Source organism: Mus caroli, unplaced genomic scaffold (assembly GCF_978045245.1).
Source record: "Mus caroli unplaced genomic scaffold, Mus_caroli_1 scaffold_3, whole genome shotgun sequence".
In the NCBI taxonomy this organism is placed as follows: domain Eukaryota; kingdom Metazoa; phylum Chordata; class Mammalia; order Rodentia; family Muridae; genus Mus; species Mus caroli.
This window is the reverse complement of record NW_028227258.1, coordinates 56,017,483-56,037,500: the sequence shown is the minus strand read 5'-3', so window position 1 is coordinate 56,037,500 and position 20,018 is coordinate 56,017,483. Positions and strand designations below refer to the sequence as shown.

The 20,018-nt window shown below is 41.4% G+C and overlaps 1 protein-coding gene across 4 annotated transcripts in view; it reads right to left on the bottom strand.

The window, feature by feature from the left end:
* The window catches only part of Lrig2 (leucine rich repeats and immunoglobulin like domains 2), a 55,341-nt gene extending 36,414 nt beyond the window's left edge, over window positions 1–18,927 (bottom strand). For all 4 annotated transcript variants that reach the window (XM_021158327.2, XM_021158328.2, XM_085835600.1 and 1 more), the window contains exons 1-4: window positions 18,467–18,927; window positions 4,273–4,338; window positions 1,396–1,470; window positions 816–950 (exon numbers count right to left, since the gene is read on the bottom strand). In XM_021158327.2, coding sequence (XP_021013986.1) covers window positions 816–950; window positions 1,396–1,470; window positions 4,273–4,338; window positions 18,467–18,702 — 512 coding nt within the window. In that variant the 5' untranslated portion in view covers window positions 18,703–18,927. The remainder of the gene's footprint in view (window positions 1–815; window positions 951–1,395; window positions 1,471–4,272; window positions 4,339–18,466) is intronic.
* Between the last annotated feature and the right edge of the window lie 1,091 nt (window positions 18,928–20,018).

The following is a 20,018-nucleotide window of genomic DNA, read 5'->3' as shown; positions in this document are numbered from 1 at the left end:
GAGGGAGAGGGAGAGGGAGAGGGAGAGGGAGAGGGAGAGGGAGAGGGAGAGGGAGAGGGAGAGGGAGAGGGAGAGGGAGAGGGAAGGAGAAAGAAAAGAAAAAGAAGACAAACAAGGCAGGATAAAAGCTGAGCATGACACTGCTGAACATGACAAAATCCTGCATTTGGTTCCCAGCACCAAAATGAAAAACGCTCAAACTAAATCTTGGGCTGACAAGATAACTTAGCAAGTAAAAACACTTGCCAAACAAGCTTAACAACCTGAATTTCATCCCAGAAACACTCCTAAAGATGGAAGAAAAGGCTAGCCAGGTGTGTCACATGCCTTTAATGGCAAAAGTAGATGAGTCTCTTGAGTTTGAGGCCAGCATGGTCTACAGAGTGAGTTCCAGACAGCCAGGGTTACATAGAGAAATCCTGTCTTGAAAAAACAAAAAAGAAAGAAAAAGATGGAAGAAAAAAACCAATTGCATACAGCTGACCTCTGACCTGCACAGTCTCACTGCAGGGTGCATATTACATCACCCCTGCACAATAACAAATAAATGTTAAAACTAAATCCCAAACTTTGCTCTCAATGTCTAGCAATTTTCTCTGAGCACTCTTTCTTTTAGGGTGAAGTAGGGAAATAAATAGCTACAAAAGCCCAAAACTAAGCTTGTTTTACACACACACACACATCAAAATTGATGGCCAGTGAATGACAGAAATGCACTGGCAGGCAGTGCACCAGCTCCTGCCCAGCCTACTGCAGTTGACTCAATAAACTGTTCTTCCAATTCATGAGTAAATCTAAGTCTCTATTTTACTTACAGGTATTTCAGTGACATTCGAGGAAATGAAGATGTCTTGATTTCTGATATTATATTGGAACTGAGGTCTAAACTCTCGAGAGCAGAGTAAAGCTGGAATGCTTCTGCATTTATTACTGGTATTAAATTATGCACCCTACAAAACAAGGATTATATTGAAGTTATTGTCAGTGATGCAACTCAGGCCACAAAGATACTAAATAATTAAGATCAACAGTATAGGTACTTGCAAAAACAATGGCATGTACTGTTATAGTGAAGGCAGAGTGGTAATAGGTGTTGATTCTGCAAAACAGGTATTTCTATATATACATATATGTGTGTGTGTGTGTGTGTGTGTGTGTGTGTGTGTGTATGTATATACACACACACAAAATTCATAATTAAATAAGAAATCTGAAATCTTAACTTTCAGCATCTGCCTCTTACTACTCCCAAGTGCACACACAGACATGCCTGCATTTTCATAGGGGTGTTTGAGATTTGAACTCGGGTCCTTGTACTTGCAGAGCCAAGCACTTGCACACACACACACACACACAAATTCATAATTAAATAAGAAATCTGAAATCTTAACTTACAATGAAAGTAGAGTAATATTAGGTGTTGGTTCTCCAAAATATGGTATCTCTGTTAACTCATTGTAATTCATTTTCCTAAGCAAAAGAGAAAAAAGTTTTAAAGGTTAACAATGGAAATTACCTATTCAATTCTGGTTTTGGCTATTATCTTAATATATCCAAATTTGAAAGGGCCTATGACTGAGACTAAGTGCATATAACTTTGAAAAATTCGATATTTTTAAGACTTAAATGTACATTTAAGTGCAGTGCCTTCAGAAACCAGTGGCATTGGACCCCCTGAAGCTTGAGTTAAGGTGGCAGCCACCCAATGTGTGTGTTGGAAACCAAACTCAGGTCCTCTACAAGAGCACTATGTGTGCTTAACTGCTGAGCTACCTCTCCAGCTCTAAGAAATTAGCAATTTTAATGTGCTGCTTCATAGTAATGATCTACCATTGAAGTCAGCATTACATACTGGATGTAGTTCTAGCATATCTGTAATCCCATTACTTCAGAGGAAAAGGAAGGAGAATGTAAGTTCAAAATCAGTCTGAAGTATAAAACAGAAAGTCTGTCACAAAAACAAAAATACAAAAACGAATCAACAGCAACAAAAAAGAAAAAGAAAAATCAGTATTACAAAGGCTTGTGCCAGATAACACATGCCAGTAACCCCTGTCCTTTGACGTATGTAAAAGGATGCACAGGTCCACTGGCCAGCCTGTCCTACACAGTATGATCTAAACCAATCTAAGCTATTTAGCAAGATACTGAGGGACTGAAGAGAGAGTTCCATGGTTAAAAGTACTGGGTGCTCTTCCAGAAGACTCAGGTTTGATTCCCAGAACCCATACAGCAACTCACAACTGTCTCTAACTCCAGTTCCATGGTATCTGACTTCCTGTGAATCCTGCATGCATGTGGTGCACAGACATGCATGCAGGCAAACTACCTATACACATAAAATAATAAAAAGTGTTTTAAAGGGGGACTGAAGTAGTGATGCAATTATGTTTTAATTTTAGAAATTAATTTTTTAAAGGGTGGGATAGAGTTGTAGCTCAGTAGTAGGATAGTAGGGTAGTTCTGAGCTGCCTCACATGGTTGCTGGGTATGGAATTCATGTCCTCTGGAAGAGCATCAAGTGCTCTTAACCACAAAGCCATATCTCCAGCCTTCAATTCCTTCAATTTTTTTCACAGCAACTCTAGATTAAAATTTCCCAAATTCATATTGGAGAAATGGCCCAGGCAGTAAAGTTCTTGCTGTACAAACATGAGGACCCGAGTTTGGATCCCTAAAACCAATATAAAGCTGAACAGAGCAGCACCCATCTGTACACCCAGTATTGAGGTGGGAAAGTGGAGCTACATGGATTCCTGATGACCAATGACCAGTCTATGTAGTACAGATTTCAAAGATGATGTTTCAAAAAATAAGGTAGAAGAGGCCAAGAAGCTAGGTCATAGGCCCTAAGGAGAAATCCACTACTATTATTCTGCTAAAGAAGCATATCAATGAAACAACTCCTAATGACATATTGCTATACACATACATCAGTGTCTCTCTCAACCCTCATCAGAGAAGCTTTTTGTTTGTTTGTTTGTTGTTGTTGTTGTTGTTTTGGGTTGTTTTGTTTTGAAGACAGGGTTTCTCTATATAGCCCTGGCTGTCCTGGAACTCACTTTGTAGACCTGGCTGGCCTCGAACTCAGAAATCCGCCTGCCTCTGCCTCCCGAGTGCTGGGATTAAAGGCGTGCACTACCACACCCCACAGAGAAGCTTCTTGAAGTAAATGGTAATTAACTAATCAACGTGCAGAGAGAAAGAGACTTTGGAATGCTCAGCCCTAAATGCAAAATCTATACCAAACCCCTCCCATCAAGGTTCAGAGGTCTATGAAAAAGAGCAGGCAGAAAGATCCTAAGAACCAGAAGTAATGGGTAACTTCAAGGAAACAGCTGCCTTCTTGACACAACAGGGCAAATGCACATATGAACTCAGAGACTATGACAGCAAGCACAAGACCTGCATAAGCTCAAGCCAGACAAAAACCCCAAGGGGAAGTGGGCACAAAGTCCCACTTCAAGACAAAAAGCTATTTGCAATTGGTTACCTGCTAGGAGAGGAAACCTGTTTTCGTCAGTGGAGTGATACTGAGTCTATCAACCATACGACAGGGAAGGCTCCATGCTCAGGAAGAGGTAGCCAACACAAATTAGACTCTTTGTTTGCTTGCTTGCTTGTTTAGTTTTTGTTCTTTTCTATTTTATCTAATTTTATTTTATATGCACTGGAGTTTTGCCTGCCTGTATATCTGTGTGAAAGTGTCAGATCTTGGAGACAGCTGTGAGCAGCCATATGGGTGCTGGGGCTTGAACCCTGGTCCTTTGGAAGAGCAGTCAACGCTCATAACCCCTGAGCCATCATTTCTCCAGCCCCTTGTTTTTGTTTTTTAAGAGAAAGAAAGAGTGCCGGATGTGGTGGCAGAGGCAAGTAGATTTTTGTGAGTTCAAGGCCAGCCTGATCCACAAAGTGAGTTCCTGTCCAGCAATGGCTACACAGTGAAACCCTTTTTCAAAAAAACAAAGACAAAAAAGAGAGAGAACGTGAAGTTGGCAATATAGGGAAGTATGTGAAGATCTGGGAGGAGTTGGAGGAAGAGAAAGAATATGATCAAAATATATGAAATTCACAAAAGAAATAAAAGCATTATTTTAAATAAGTAAGGTAGACAAGCAACTCACAAAGATACTAAATGTTGATCTCTGGACTCCACAAGCACTTACAGTGCACAGGTGCACACACAGACACACAAATACACACCAAAAATATTCAAATTCATAATTAGGTTACTTCAAAGGCTTTAATATTGAATGAATAAAAATAACTTACACTTCTTGTAATGTTTGTGATTCCAAGGTGATGTTCCAGTTAGACAGCCGGTTATGACTCAAATCCCTGAAAGAAGACAGATATACTGAGCTCAGTGGTGGAAGCTAGACCTCAGAGAAAAACCAAACAGAATAGGGGCTAGGAAGACATGTCTCAGTGCTAGAGGAGCTAAGACCTAGGCAACTCTTTAGTGTGCTCTAGAAGGGAGGAGAAGGGAGGAAGTACAAAACTAAAACAGGAATACTAAGTCCTACAAAGGTAACTTTTTTCTTTAATTCATTAATTTATTTATTTACTTTACAACTCAGTATCAGTCCTTCATCTCCTCCCAGTACCCCCTCACTCAAGTCCTCTCCCTATTCTACTTTCCCTTTCTCTTCTGAAAAAGCAAAGACCCCTCTGGATGTCTCACACACACACACACACACACAAACACACACACACACTAACACCACCACCACCACCATTACCACCACCACCCCACCCAGTCACTGTGGGACCAGGCACATTCTTGCCCACTGAGGCCAGAGTCTACCCAGGTGTTGTGGTACACGCCTTTAATCCCAGTACTTAGAAAGCACAGGCTCAAGTTTCAGGCCAGCCTGGTCTATACAGATCAAGCTCCAGACCAGCCAGAGCTACACAGTAAAATTCAGTCTCAAAAATAAATAACCAACCAAAGAAACAAAAGATTTCTTTTTATTTTCAATTATGTTCACATGTGGGTATGTACATGGGAGTACAGGTGCCCATGGAGGCCAAAGGCATCAGATTCCCCTGAAGGTAGTATTACAGGCATTCAATGGTGTCCTCTGCAAGCGTCATCTCTTCAAGAGTAGTATGTGCTCCTAACCACTGAGCTATCTCACCAGCCCCTAATTGTGAATTTTGAGTCAGGCATGGTGCGAACTGTCTGTAATCTCAGCACTAAGAGAACAAAGGCAGGAGGATCATTCAATTTGAGCTTTGCCAATAAACTCTAGGCCAGCCAGGGTTACTTAGTAAGACCATGTCTCAAAAAAAGTACAATTGAATTTTAGTATTACCAAAAGTAATGCTTATGAATAAATTTGTCCAAATTTCAACAGATCTAATACTTTTTTATTTTAATGGGTTTTTTTTTTAGTAATTTAGGATAAATTAGTAATGGTTCAATAATAAAAATCCATAAACCATATAGGCATGGTGGTCCATGCCTAAAATCCCAGCACTTGGAAGGTTGAGGTGGGAGGGGCATAAACTATAGTCCAACCTAGACTGCCTAGCAAAGTCTTTTCTCAAAAGCAAACAAGCTGGGTGTGGTAGTGTACTTGGAAGGAAGGCAGAATTAGGCAGATCTCTGTAAGTTCCAGGCCAGCTAAGGCTACACAATGAGACACTGAGACACTGTCTCAAAATTAAAAATAAAATAAAATTTTAAAAGGTAAAAGGATATAAAGTCTTCTATCCTTGTCACTAGCTTCCTCACAATTTATCTTTTTCCAATAGCAACAAATGGAACTACTATGTATATTGCAGCCCTCTAAATGTTTTATACATACACCAACAAATTTTTACACAAATTATAATGCATATTTTGTCCCTTGCTTTCTTTTTTTTTTTTAAGATTTATTTATTTATTATATGTAAGTACACTGTAGCTGTCCTCAGACACTCCAGAAGAGGGCGCCAGATCTCCTTACGGATGGTTGTGAGCCACCATGTGGTTGCTGGGATTTGAACTCTGGACCTCTGGAAGAGCAGTGGGGTGCTCTTACCTACTAAGCCATCTCACCAGCCCCTGTCCCTTGCTTTCTTAACAATGTTTTTTTTTTTCATCTCTTGTAGTGAATATATTATAATAGATCAGCTACAAACAATTTTCTTTTTTTTTTTTTTTTTTTTTTTTAGTTTTTTGAGATAGGGTTTCTCTATGTAGCCCTCGCTGTGCTGGAACTCACTTTGTTAGACCAGGCTGGCCTCAAACTCAGAAATTCGCCTGCCTCTGCCTCCCAAGTGCTGGGATTAAAGGCGTGAGCCACCACACCTGGCTCACAATTTTTTTTTTTTTTTGAGGCCAGGTTTCTTTATGGAGCCTTGGGTGTCCTGACACTAGCTCTGTAGGCGAGACTGATCTTGAACACAGAGATCCACCTGCCTTGTAAAGGCATGTGCCACCAACACCAGCCAGCTGTAAACAAATGTGAAGGTAGATTTCACAAGTCAAAATGAGAGTTTCTGTAACTTGAACTAAGCTGGATATGCAGAAGTAATACATAAAACATAAACACTAACACTAAGGATAGTGCAAGGCTAACCTGTGCTCATAGCAAGACCCAGTCAAGGAATCTGGTCTTCCTAAAAAGAGCTATCTAGCTTCCGGGGAAGGTAATAAATCTTCAAATTATGTTGATGATTGTGACAGTTCTGGTTTAATATTTATTAAGTTGAAGTCTTCTATGTACTACCAGATGAATAAGCACATAACTGCAAGGCAAATATTCCTCACTGTGCTTATACATAAAACAAGCAAAAAGCTAATAACTTGCTAATCCAAAGATACATAAAACTAAAAGTTTATTTAAAATTTCATCCCATCTCTAGCAAGCAGTTTATTAGAACTTTCACTAAAGTTCATCATGAGTTTAAATTTTTAAACAATCTTTTAAAAAATTCACCTGGATGATTCCTGTCATCTTTACAATGCTCAAGTAGAACCTAGCCCACCTAAGCTGTCTGCCCAAGAGACCTACTGCATGTTACAATATGGCTATCGATAGGGGCACACTAGAGAAACACTACAGATCAACCTGTCTCCCTGTGCTGCCACAGGCAGTTGGCAAGTGCACGAAGATTTGGATGACACAGCTGAACAATTTGCTCGCAATGAGATTCATGCCTGCCCATCAGTATCTTAGCCACTTTCGTTTAAAGAGCTTAATTTACATGGGGACAAAACTAAGCATTGTTGCTGTTTTTTTTTTTTTTAAGTGAAAGTACTGATATAAAACTATCTTTTAAAGTATCTTATTTAAAAGAAATTGTTTGGGCAGGGCAGTGGAGGTGCATGCCAGAGACAGAGAGCGGATCTCTTGAGTTCAAGGCAAGTTCCAGACAGACAGTGGTACACAGAGAAAACACATCTAGAAAAAGCAAAAGAAAAAAAAAAGAAATTAATTGGTTAAGGACTCTCTATATTAACACTAAGGGATATCCATGGGAGAACTCTTAGGAAGGAGTGCAATCAAGAGTTAACTACCAACAACCTGAGGAGATAAAAGATGCTTGTCATGCAATCATAAAGACCAGAGTTTGGATCCCTTATGCCCACATAAATGCCACATGGTCCTGAAAGCCCACTTGTAATTCAAGCACTTACAATCAGCGACAAGATCTCAAGACCATCCTGGAAAGGTAGACTAACAAATTCAGCGAGCTCTGGGTCCCACTGAGGGAACCCTGCTCAAAGGAATACTCCCAACATCAACCTTGAACCTCCTTCACCCACGTGCACACATGTGCACCCACATCTGCACAGACATATATGCGCACACATATGCAAAATAGATATGCATACATATACATATTCATCATCATCATCAACCAAGAAGACTTAGGGTTTAGTAAGGCATCACAGGCATTGCCACTGATAGAATGAAAGCCCCAACTATTCCCTTCAACTATCTCCAAAATGTATTTAGCAATCAATAGCCTTTCCTGCATTTTCTAACACTACAAATATGAGTAATAATGTATGACTAATATGTAAAGGCCCTCCCCTCCCACTCATGCTACAGGGAAGCAGCTGCAATAAGCAATGAATTATTAAAGTGCTTATATCATCCGGAGCCAGAGGTGCCATTACTGTGGTTGTGCAGTGCCATCAGGGTGTAAATTATTTACAGAATGCTCAGAGAAGTCACAAGTTCTGCAAGCCAACTACAAAGAATTCCTGCAGTCACAGAGTACAGTTTCTTCTGCCTAGTCAGGTCTGTCCACTTCTGTGTCAATAATCTTTTCTTGTTTTCAAGAACCAACAGCATTATTAACATCAACAACAACAAAGCCCCCAATAAGGGAGTCTTTTACAAAGGGTATTAAACACACACACACACACACACACATCTAGCCAAGCAATGTGGCTCAGAACTGTAAATCTGGAAGGCTGAGATAGGAAGACTGTTGGAGAACAACCTAGACAACCTAGTGAGAACTTGTGTTTTTGGTTTTTTTGTTTTTTAAAGGGCAAGGAATATAGTCTACTGGTACGATGCTTGCCCAGCATACACCAAACTATTAGGTCTGCCTGATCTGCAGGTGAGCTCCAGGACAGCTAGGGTTACACAGAGAGATGTAATCTCAAAAAAAAAAAAAAAACAAAAACAAAAAAAAAACCAAAACCAAAACCAAAACCAAAACCATAGTCTAGAGATATGTTTCAGCAGTTAAGAGAACTTGATGGTCTCACAGAGGACCCAGGTTTAGTGCCACAGTACAATTTGAGAGTACACCATACAGACAAAACTCTCTGGTCTCCTTTGTACTATTTCTAACACAGTATTGCTGTATGCAAATGTAATGTCCACCTCAGGCTCACGTGGCTGAACACTTTCCCAGCCAGTGAAGCTGTTTGGGGAAGCTGTGCATTAGCAGAAGTAAATGAGACCTGGAGGGTAGGACTGGATAATGGGTCAGCTCTGCTTCCCACCTGGGCTCTGCTTCCTGAATATCAATGCCACATAACCAACCACCTCACATCTCCACCGCTACAGTACAAACTGCTCCTGACACCACACATTTCCTTCCATGACAGACTATATCTTTCAAACCCATGAGCCAAGTCAGGCAGCGGGTGATGCACACCTTTGATCCCAGCACTCGGGCGGCAGCAGCCAGTGGAGCTCTGTGAATTTGAGGCCAGGCTAGTCTACAAAGTGAGTCCTAGGCCAGCCAGGGCAAACCCTGCCCCACACACACACACACACAAAAAAGAGCCAAAATAATGCTTTCATAGTTCTTTTCCCACTTAAGTTACTTCTGTAAGGTTATTTTGCCACCACCACAGAAAAAAAAAAAAAAGCCCCAAACCTCATATTGCTATATAAGTGGTTCTAAACCTGTCAGAATACACAGATATCTACATTACGATTCGTAACAGTAGAGCTGCATCTCCAGCTCTCTTTTTATTTTTCATCTGAAGAAGGGTCTCTTTTTTTTTTTTTTTTTTTTTTTTTTTTTTTTGGTTTTTCGAGACAGGGTTTCTCTGTATAGCCCTGGCTGTCCTAGAACTTACTCTGTAGACCAGGCTGGCCTCAAACTCAGAAATTCGCCTGCCTCTGCCTCCCGAGTGCTGGGCTGCCAGGCAGGTCTTGCAATCTTGCTTCCTCAGCCTCCTGAGTAGCTAGCTGGATTACAAACCTACATGCCTACACTGCTTTCCCTAGGTTCTTAACCACTTAAAGTACTGCTTCTTGGGACTATCATAACAATATAGGAAACAAGAACCTAGTCTTTGCATAGCCAGATCAGAAAGCGCAGACAAATCACTTAACCTCTCTATACATCACTTGAATCCCTTCTAATATAAATTGTGAATACCAACACCAACTTTATAGGACTAGTTTAAGTATCTAAATAAAATGATTTAACACAGAGGTTTATGTATAAAGGTATCTGAAACAAAACAATGGACCAGCACCATCTCTGTTAAGCATTTATCTACTAAACATGCAGGTATAATCCATTTCCCAAGGCAAAACCTTAGCTGAAACTACTCCCCTACCTTAGTGTGATGGATATTCATGGTTGTCAACTTGATTACATCTGGAATTAGCCAAAATCCAAATACCTATGAGGCATTTTTCTTCATTGGAACATTCGAGGAGAAGACACACTTAAATCTATCATCTGGGCCACCCTTTTTAGCAGCAGCCTATAAAGGACATGAAAGAAGGAAGCTCTTGCTTTTTGACCACTGCCCTCACTCTTGGGGCAAGTCCATTCCTTCAGTGGTAGTATGAGAGCTACTTCTTTGGAATTCTGGTGTATGCTGAAAACATGTTCGGCCTCATGGGCTGAACAACTACTGGATTACTGAACTTTTAGTCAGAAAACAACCCCTTGTTGGACTAGCCAGACCGTAGCCTGAAAGCTATTATTATCTAATGAATGGTGTGTGTGTGTGTGTGTGTGTGTGTGTGTGTGTGTGTGTGTGTGGCTAATACAGCTATTCTCCCACCTACCTGCAGTACCGGAATTGAACCTCAGGCCTTACAGCTGTTAAGTAAGCATTTTACCACTCAGTTGTATAACTGCCTAGCCCTCTCTTTATTTTACTTACTTACTTACTTACTTTATTATTTCTTGTAGTTTACTTTTTAGCTAATCAGTTGGCTCTGGGATTATAAGTACATACTACTCTTGCAGAGGACCTGAGTTCAGTTCCCAGAGCTCACATTTTACAGCTCACAATTGCCTGTAACTCTAACTCCAGGGGATCCAAAGGCCTTTTCTGGTCCCCAAAGGCACCTGTACTCACATACATATACCCCACATATAAGCACATAATTAAAACAAATTCATAAATAAATCTTCGGTGTTGAATCTCCTGGAACTGGAGTTAAAGACTGTTATAGCTGTTGTGTAGGTGCTAAGAACTAGACCCATCTCTTCTATAAGAACAGCAAGTGCTCTTAACCTCTGAGCCATCTCTCCAGTCCTCTCTTTTCACTTTTATTTTTATGACAGAATATCACTAAATTGCTCAGATTGGCCTTGAACTTGCAATTCTCCTCGATCAGCCTCTGGAACAACTGGGATTTATCGTGCACTACTACTTATCAAGCTTCCTACATTAAAGATTTAAAACTATAATCTTAAATATTGATTCTGACTTCTGACTCCATGAGAAAGATAGCATAAAAAGATGGATAGACTACCAAAAACCTGGTAACGTGTTGGATGGAGTACACACTAACATCATGTACTTGATATTCCAGAATCATGCATTATCACAACTTCTAAGACTCTATTCTACATATGTAGTCATATAATTTTGGAAAACTACTTACTAAGGAATTATTGTACAAAAAAAAAAATCTTAAAACCTACATGCTAGCCGGGCATGGTGGCACACGCCTTTAATCCCAGCACTCGGGAGGCAGAGGCAGGGGGATTTCTGAGTTCGAGGCCAGCCTGGTCTACAGAGTGAGTTCCAGGACAGCCAGGGCTATACAGAGAAAACCTGTCTCGGAAAAAAAAAAAAAACAAAAACAAAAACAAAAAAAACCCTACATGCTATCAAGATAAATTAAATAACTTAAAGTTCCATCCAACAGAGTTTTCTGCCACCAGTTAAAATATACATACATGTATTTATACAAACTATACAGTGGCTTCATTTGTGTTTTCAAAAGAAAGGAAAAAGATACATATATGTATAAGACGCCTATCTAGCAAACAATAGTGACTTTTCGTAAATGTGACAAAAGGATTTTTACTTTTCCATCTTAAATGTCTCCATTCTGTTTTAATAGCTGATCATGGGGGGAAAATTGTTTAAAAACTCATCAGACCTGATTGAAGAGGGAAGCCTAAGTAACTGTGAGTGCTGAGCTGTGGCTGAATCATCTGTCCACCTCCCCACTCCCACATGGCCATCCATTCTAGGCCCCGAGGAGGAGGCAGAAAGAATATAAGAGCTGGTGGCCAGAACTGTGAAATGCTGACTTCCAGACTATTGTATGGCTATTACACTCATGAACTTGCACCTGCACAAGATTGAGCCAGCCAAAATTCCAGCATAAATGGGGAGGAGCACCCATGCCCCATGCTTGGCAGAGGAACTATTGATAACCTATGACTGAAGGTGGGAGAGTCATACACATAATTTAAAATAATAAAATAAATCTTTAAAAATAAAATAACAGGGTAGGTGTAGTAATACACCTATAACCTCAGCACTCAGAGATCAAGGCAGGAAGACAGTAAAATAGAGGACAACCTAGACAATACAAAGCAAGATTCTGTCTCTAAATAAATAAATAAAAGGAGAAAGTCTGGAAATGATGTTGATTATATCCAATACTATAAAGAAAGCTAAGGCATTTTCCATTATTTGTAAGTTTTTTTTTTTTTTTTTTTTTTTTTTTTTAGACAGGGTTTGGCTGTCCTGGAACTCACTCTGTAGACCAGACTGGCCTCGAATTCAGAAATCTGCCTGCCTCTGCCTCCGGAGCAGAGGCGCTAGGATTAAAAAGGCGTACACTACCACGCCCGGCTTTTTGTAAGCATTTTTAAGAATCAACTGAATTCATGTCTTTTTATCAGACTATTTGTAATTACTAAGTTAAGAGTCTAAAATGTGAAATGGACATTAAAAAAAATCTGTCTTAGCTGGGGGTAGGGGATCAATGCAAGTGGGATCTCTGTGAGTTCCAGGCCAACCAGAGTGCCATAGGGAGACCTTACCTGAAAACAAACAAGCAACACCAAAAACGCTATCTTACCATTCAAAACACTGGTTTAAAGGCTGGTGAGAAGGCTAGGTGGGTAAAGGTACTTGTTGTACAACCTAAGTTTGACCTCTGGAGCCCCAAAGTAGAAGAGAACAGGCTCTACAAAATTGTTCTCTGACCTCCATACTCACGGGCCACACAGACCACATCATGTCTATGCACACATCTACACCAAAACTTTTTTGTTTTAATTTAAATAAATAACATGCAGCAGCCTAATTATAAAGCATATCAAATGGCTTTCTCATCACTAAAATAACAACACATCATTCCTCTATAACAAACATAGGTTTTAAACTGGAGAGATAACTCAGAGGTTAAGAGCACTGACTGCTCTTCTAAAGGTCCTAAGTTCAATTCCCAGCAACTACATGGTGGCTCACAACCATCTGTAATTGAATCTGATGGCCTCTTCCAGTGTGTCTAAAGACAGCTACAGTGTACTCACATACATAAAATAAAGAAAATATATTTTTAAAAAACAAACATAGGTTTTGTTTGGCTTTTTATTATTGTGTAGGAAGAATTTAAATTAGCTCTTAACTAGTGAGCCATCTCTCCACATCTCTCCATCTAAATTTTTAAGACAGGGTCTCTAAATGAACCTGAAGCTCACCGTTTCACCTAGACTGGCTGGCTAGCATGCTCCTGGGATCCACCTGTCTCCCCGAAATACACTGGTGTTACAGGCATGCACAGTCACACAACTGCTAGGGATTTGATTTTAACCCAGGTTACCTTGCTTTCTCAGCAAGCACTCTCCACCCCCCACCCCCTTAGATATTTTCTTTATTTACAGTTCAAATGTTTTCCCCTTTCCAGATCTCTGCTTCAGAAACCCCCATCCTATCTCCCCTCCCCCTACCTCTAAGACGGTCCTCCCCCACCCACCTACTCCTATCCTCCCACCCTATACTGGGGCATTGAATAGGTCCTCAAGCCTGAGGACCTCTTCTACCACTGATGTCCAACAAGGCCATCTTCTGCCATATATGTGGCCTGTGCCATAGGTCGCTCCATGTATATTCTTTGGTTGGTAGTCCAGTCCCTGGGAGCTCCTGAGAGTCTGGCCTGTTGACACTGTTGCTCCCTCCAAGGAGCTGCAAACCCCCTCAGCTCCTTCAGTCCCTTCTCCAAGTCCTACCACTAAGCCCACCTTCCTAGCCTTTCAATGGTAGGTAGCATCAGTTAACCCAGCACCAGATTTAACAACTTCCCAGAGACTTTTTTTAAATTTTGATTTATTTTATTTTGGTTTTTCAAGACAGGATCTCTCTGTGTAGCCTTGGCCATCCTAGAACTCCCTCTGTAGACCAGGCTGGCTTTGAACTCACACAGATCCACCTATCTCTGCCTCACAAGTGCTAGGATTAAAGGTATGCGACACATCGTTCACTTCCAAAGAAAGACTCTTATGCTCTGGATTATCTATACTTTTACCAATGAAACTTGCCAAGATCTAAATTATGAGTAAGCTGTAATAGTATTTTGAAACAAATATTAAAAACAAGAGAAATCTGAAAGAACTAGCGTTTAGTTTCCAATTATTATTATTAGTTTCTGATGTTGAACTGTTTATTGCTTAATTTTAAAACTGCTCATCACTAGCTGGGCAGTGGTGGCGTGCGTCTTTAATCCCAGCACTTGGGAGGCAGAGGTAGGTGAATTTCTGAGTTTGAGGCCAGCCTGGTCTACAAAGTGAGTTCCAGGACAGCCAGAGCTACACAGAGAAACCTTGTCTCGACAAAACAAAAACAAAACAGAAAAAAAAAAGTTAAGTACATAAACTATTCCACTCTTTTGGAGATTGTCCTAAATACAAATGTAGTAATTTGATTGGGATAAAATTATTTAAATAGCTTTGATTTTAATTTGTATTAAGTGAACATCCTAACATTTTTTCATGACTAGAGTAATAGAGAATTAGTTGAGTCATCTACTTTGGCACATAAAAGAAAATATAAGAACACATTAAAAGCCCTTCTTAAAAACATTTTTGCTAAGCTTTTAATATGCTTTCTCCATTGGTTAAATGCCAGTTTCTCATTAGGCTTAGGACACCCTTTAAAGAATAAAGCAGGGCTAGGAAGATGGTTCTACAGTTAAAAACACTTGGCAAGTTAAAGACTGGCGTTCAGGTCCCCAAGACCCACATAAACATTGGGTGGGTATGGTGGCCCACCTGTAATTCCAGTCTCCAAAGGCAGAGACAGGGGCTCCCCCAGCAAGCTAGCTAGATCTTGGTTTAACTGAGAGTCTCTGCCTCGAAATAACGTGAAAGAACAATCTCATAATCTCATAATACATTACCTCCCCACAAAAATTTAGACCTATAAGATTGGGATGGATAGATGGTCAGCACCTAAGAGCACATAGTGCTCTCCCAGAGACCTGAATTCAATTCCTAGCAGCTCACAATGTCCTACTTCATGGAGATCTAATGCCTCTGACCTCCAGGCACTTGTATGTACACAGGCAAGCAGGCAAACAGACAGACAGAGAAACACATACACATTAAAAATAAAAATTTACCCATTTAAAAAGGCTACTTACTAAAATGAGAGAAATGTATTTTCAAGCATTAGAAAACTATGTGATTAACCCCCCCCCCCCCCGCTCCCCTTGGCTTTTTGAGACAGGGTTTCTCAGTAGAGCCCTGGCCTCAGATCCCCTAGGAATAGAGTTACAGATGGCAGTGAGCTGCCTGCATGCTGGGAATTCAACCCTACCCTCTACAAGAGCAGCCAGTGCTTTTAACTGCTGAGCCTTCTCTTCAGCTCCCTACAAAGTATTTTTAATAAAAATGGATCTGTGAAGCCAGGCGTGGTGGCACACACCTTTAATCCCAGCACTCGGGAGGCAGAGGCAGGCGGATTTCTGAGTTCGAGGCCAACCTGGTCTACAAAGTGAGTTCCAGGACAGCCAGGACTATACAGAGAAACCCTGTCTCAAACAAACAAACAAACAAATAAACAAATAAAATGAATCTGTGAGTCTTCCAAAGCACAACAGAATTCTGAAGAAGTAAACAAAATACAGATCCCCTAAATTGGCATTTGAGAAGCACTGACAACTTGGGGACAGAGCTTAGAGGACTTGCCTAGCAGGCACAAGGCCCTAGCACTCTATAGCTATTTTGGCTAAGTGGTTTTCCATTAACACTGGGTGTCAGAATAACTAGGAAGGATTTAAATATAGGTTGAATATTCCTAACCAGAAAATCCAAAATCCTCCAAAGTCCAAAACTCTTAAGCATCAACATTCTGACACAAATCAAAAATTACAGACACACCAGTGTCCAGTGTCGTTAACAGAATGATCCCAGCAATAGGGAGGCAAAAATAGGAAAAGTAGAAGCTTAAGGACAGCCTGGACTACTTAGAAAGGCCTTGTCTCAAACAACAAAAAAATTGTTTCCGCTTCCATCTAGCTGTGAGCAAGCCACTGCATGCTCCTTCTGCCACAGAGTCTTTTCTATAATAAGACTCCATCTCTTAGAGCATAAGTCAAAACTCCTCCCTTGAGTTGATATGTGTCAGATAATTGGTCATAGCAACAAGAAAAGTAACAGTGGTGGCCTATGTCTTTGACCCCCAGCACTCAGGAGGCAGAGACAGGCTGATCTCTGAGTTGGAAGCCAGTCTGATCTACAGAGTTCCAGGATAGCCAGGACAACATAGAGAAACCCTATCTTGAAAAACCAAAAGAAAAAAGAAGAGTAACTAACTAATATAAAAATTCCACACTAAGAAGAATTCTGTTGTTGCAATATGCTGATCATATTGTTCTGTGGCTCTTAGAACTGGTTTGCAAAAGGAAAATAGCAGAATTCTGAGTTATGGGTTAGAAAAGTCCTAGAATGTTAAGAAGTTAGTGAGCCATACATTGATGCCAAAATGCTGATAACAGTATAAGCAGTAGACTCTATGCTCATTCAGTTTCAGAGATCAAGGACTCTATAGGCAACCAAACTAGAGCCCATTCGAATGACACCCTGACAAAGAACATGGCTGCATTCTGCCTGTGGTTTGATATTTTTAGTGAAACTATATTCAAAATAATCGACTATAAGGGAATTGTTCTCCAAGGCATTTCACTTCAACAACAAATGTCAATTTCATTTTTATTTCAATTTTCTGAATGCAAGCTGGGAATGGTGGGCAGCAGTCAGTAAGCTGAGGCAGGAGAATAGAGAGTTGCTTATCCTGAGCTACCTGGCAGTATCTCCTCTCAAAACACAAAAGGTAAAAAAACAAAATAAATAAATAAATCCAAATGTCAGTTATCTTCTGGCAATTAGCATCTTTGGTAACATTACTATATACTTGCTAACGATTTTTTTCTTATTATTTTTCAGCACTAATGTTCAAACCCAACTTCATGCATACTAAACAAACACACTCAGCAAGTCTCACTGAAGGATCTTCAAAAGCAGGCCATGTTTTCTTCAATTAGTTACATTAAGTCAGACTGTTTTTAAACCTATGTCAGATTCAGTCTATCATAATCAGGTAGCTGTCTCATCAATTTCTTCAAAAAAGGCACGTACTGTATAAAGAAGATGCTGTGCTTGGATTAATTCAGACTATGCTAAATGATAATACTAAAGTCTGAGTCAAACCAGAATAAGCTACAGATATAACCACCACAAAATGACAGGAGCTGGATTACTATATTGCAATTCTACAGTAACTGTAGCAGTTACTAATTTTCTCAATGAATACAGGAATTAGCTTCTTTCCTATCTATCCTAACCTATAAATACGTTCTGCAAACGTATACTTAACCTCTGCAATACAGATGTTCTACCTGTATTCTTTTTCCATTAAGAACCTAACCAATCTTTGTATTTTAATTATATCACAAAACTATTTTTAGTGATAACTCTTTTTCAGAGGTAACTCTAGAAGTCAATAAGCACGTTGATCAGTTAGTGGCAGAGACATAACTGTATGTTGGTGGCTAAGAAGTCTCATAATTGCAGTATTTAACCTACTGTTCTATTTAATACCTACTGACTCAGAGCAGTGAGCTTTCCAAATGCCACTAGCTAATACAAGTTTGTCAGGATTTAAAGTCAGAGCTAGAGAATCCACTCGATCACTGCACTGGATTCTCATACATAAACAAAGAGATCTGAGATGAAGGTTCTTTAACTCAAAGTAACATAGTGAAGACAAAGTATCATGATTTGGAAAGAAAAAAATCTTTCCCCTCTTTAAACTGACTACTAAAGAATAACTGCTCTTACAAAACATTAGGGATCAGCAATGATCTTCCTTAGGCATGCAGAGGTTTTCAACCCTATCAAGAACTCAAGTATCAAAAGTGAAACATACAATGATGGGAGAACTGGGGACAAAAGAGAGCTCCTGTATCTTTGGGAGAGATCGTGTTTGCATCACGTGCCCAAGGACCAGTCAAGCTGGAATTAAAAAAAAAAAAAGAAAGAAATGATGCAGCCCAAAGAGGGCTTTGCACTTGGACCCGACCCACAGCCATCCAGAGTCTCAGCTGTGCTGCTCAGGACCCGTGAGTCCAACATTAAACATCTCCAGCCCGGAACGTCACAGACCCCAGATCTTAACCCCTATCTTCCCACGAGTACCGGGAAACCCTAACATTCAAAGTTCACAATCTCAATAAGACAGCTCCCTTGCGAACTCGGTGGCGACCGCGCCCTCGGACCCTCTACTCACAGGCTGGAGATGTCGGAGGGCAGCGGGCCCGACAGTGCCCTCCAGCTGGGTGCGGGCAGCTTCCTGCGACTGCAGTCCAGCAGAGGAAGACGGCAGGCGCAGGGCGCCGGGCATAGGCCGGCTCGGGCAGCGGGCAGCAGCCGCAGCGCCTGCGCAAGGATGAGCAACCGTGCGAGGGGTCCCAACCCACAGCCCAGGCGCCGCTGCTCCCAGATGCCGCGGGGCGCGGCCGCCATCTTCCCCTGGCCGGGACCGGCTCGAGGACAGCAGCTAGCTCAGAGAGTCGGCTGAGGAGAGATGCCCAGAGGCTGAACCGTCACCCGAAGCCCGGGCTGTCACCTGTCCCCTCTCAGAGCAGGCGAGAGGAGGAAACGACGCGACCGCAGAGGAGGGGGCGGCGGTCGGGGGCGTAGAGCTGAAACCCTGACAGACACCGCTCGTCCGCCCCGCCCCGCGACGCAACGTCCTCACGCTCAGCAGCCAGCCAATCGGAGCCCCGGGATGAGGTTGCGTCGGAAATTGGGTTCTGAGAGAGGCGAGGCCTACGATTGCCCCGCCCCGCTAGGAGGTGAGCATTACAGTGGCCCTTTCTCCTTTTCCGAGCTGCTTCTGCAGTTCTGCAGCTATTCAGCTTGTGGGCGCACTAGGGCCTTAAAATAGAATGGAAAAAGCGAAACCCGTAAACGCCAAATCCTCACTGCGGTTGATCTGCTGTAGTAGTGAGAAAAGACCTATTCTGTAGGCTCCAGCAGAAGGGAATGGCACAAGGGCTGCATGCCAAGCTGCAGCTGAAAATGAGTGTGCGATCTAAGCCTAACTTCGACCACATCAGTCTCCGGAGCCCAACCAGGGAGGCCTCTGCGGCCGAACTCCCTGCCCTGAAAAAATGTGGCAGTTGGTTCTCCCGGAGCACGGCACGTTGTCACTGTGAAAGGACTTCAAGTTCCCATTGGCAGAGGCGCTATTTAGTCAGTACACCTGCGGCTTCTACTGTAGCCTGGAGTTCAATAATTGTCTCTAAGGAAAATTCTTTCCTCGATTTGGGAAAATATTGTTTCATCTTCAGAAGAACAAGTGGGACAAATAGATAAAAGGTTGGTTTGAGGATGTGGGTTTTCTGGTTCCTGTTTGAGGTTTTTGAGCAATCAACAAAGTTAAGAAGGCTGGAAGGAAATTATCCTGAAGTAAAGACTTACTGGGAACAGTGCTCTCTCCGCTGTATGTTACCTACAAAGTGAGTAAGAATGAAAATATCAGTAATGGCTCACTGACGTATAGTGTGTCTATATTTTCAAAGACTTTGCAAGCCAGGTGTGGACCAGAACGCCTGCAGTCCGAGCACTCCTTGGGACTTTGAGGCAGGAGAACCCAAGTCCCAGTTCTGCCTCATCTGCATAGTATGCTTTGTATAAAAGAAGAGGAGAAACGAAAAACAGGGTGGGTAAGATGCTTCATCAATAATAGCTTTGCCACCAAGTGTATCAACCTGAATTGAATCCACAGACCCCACATGGTGGAATGAGACAACTGACTCCTGCAAATCCCTGTCCTC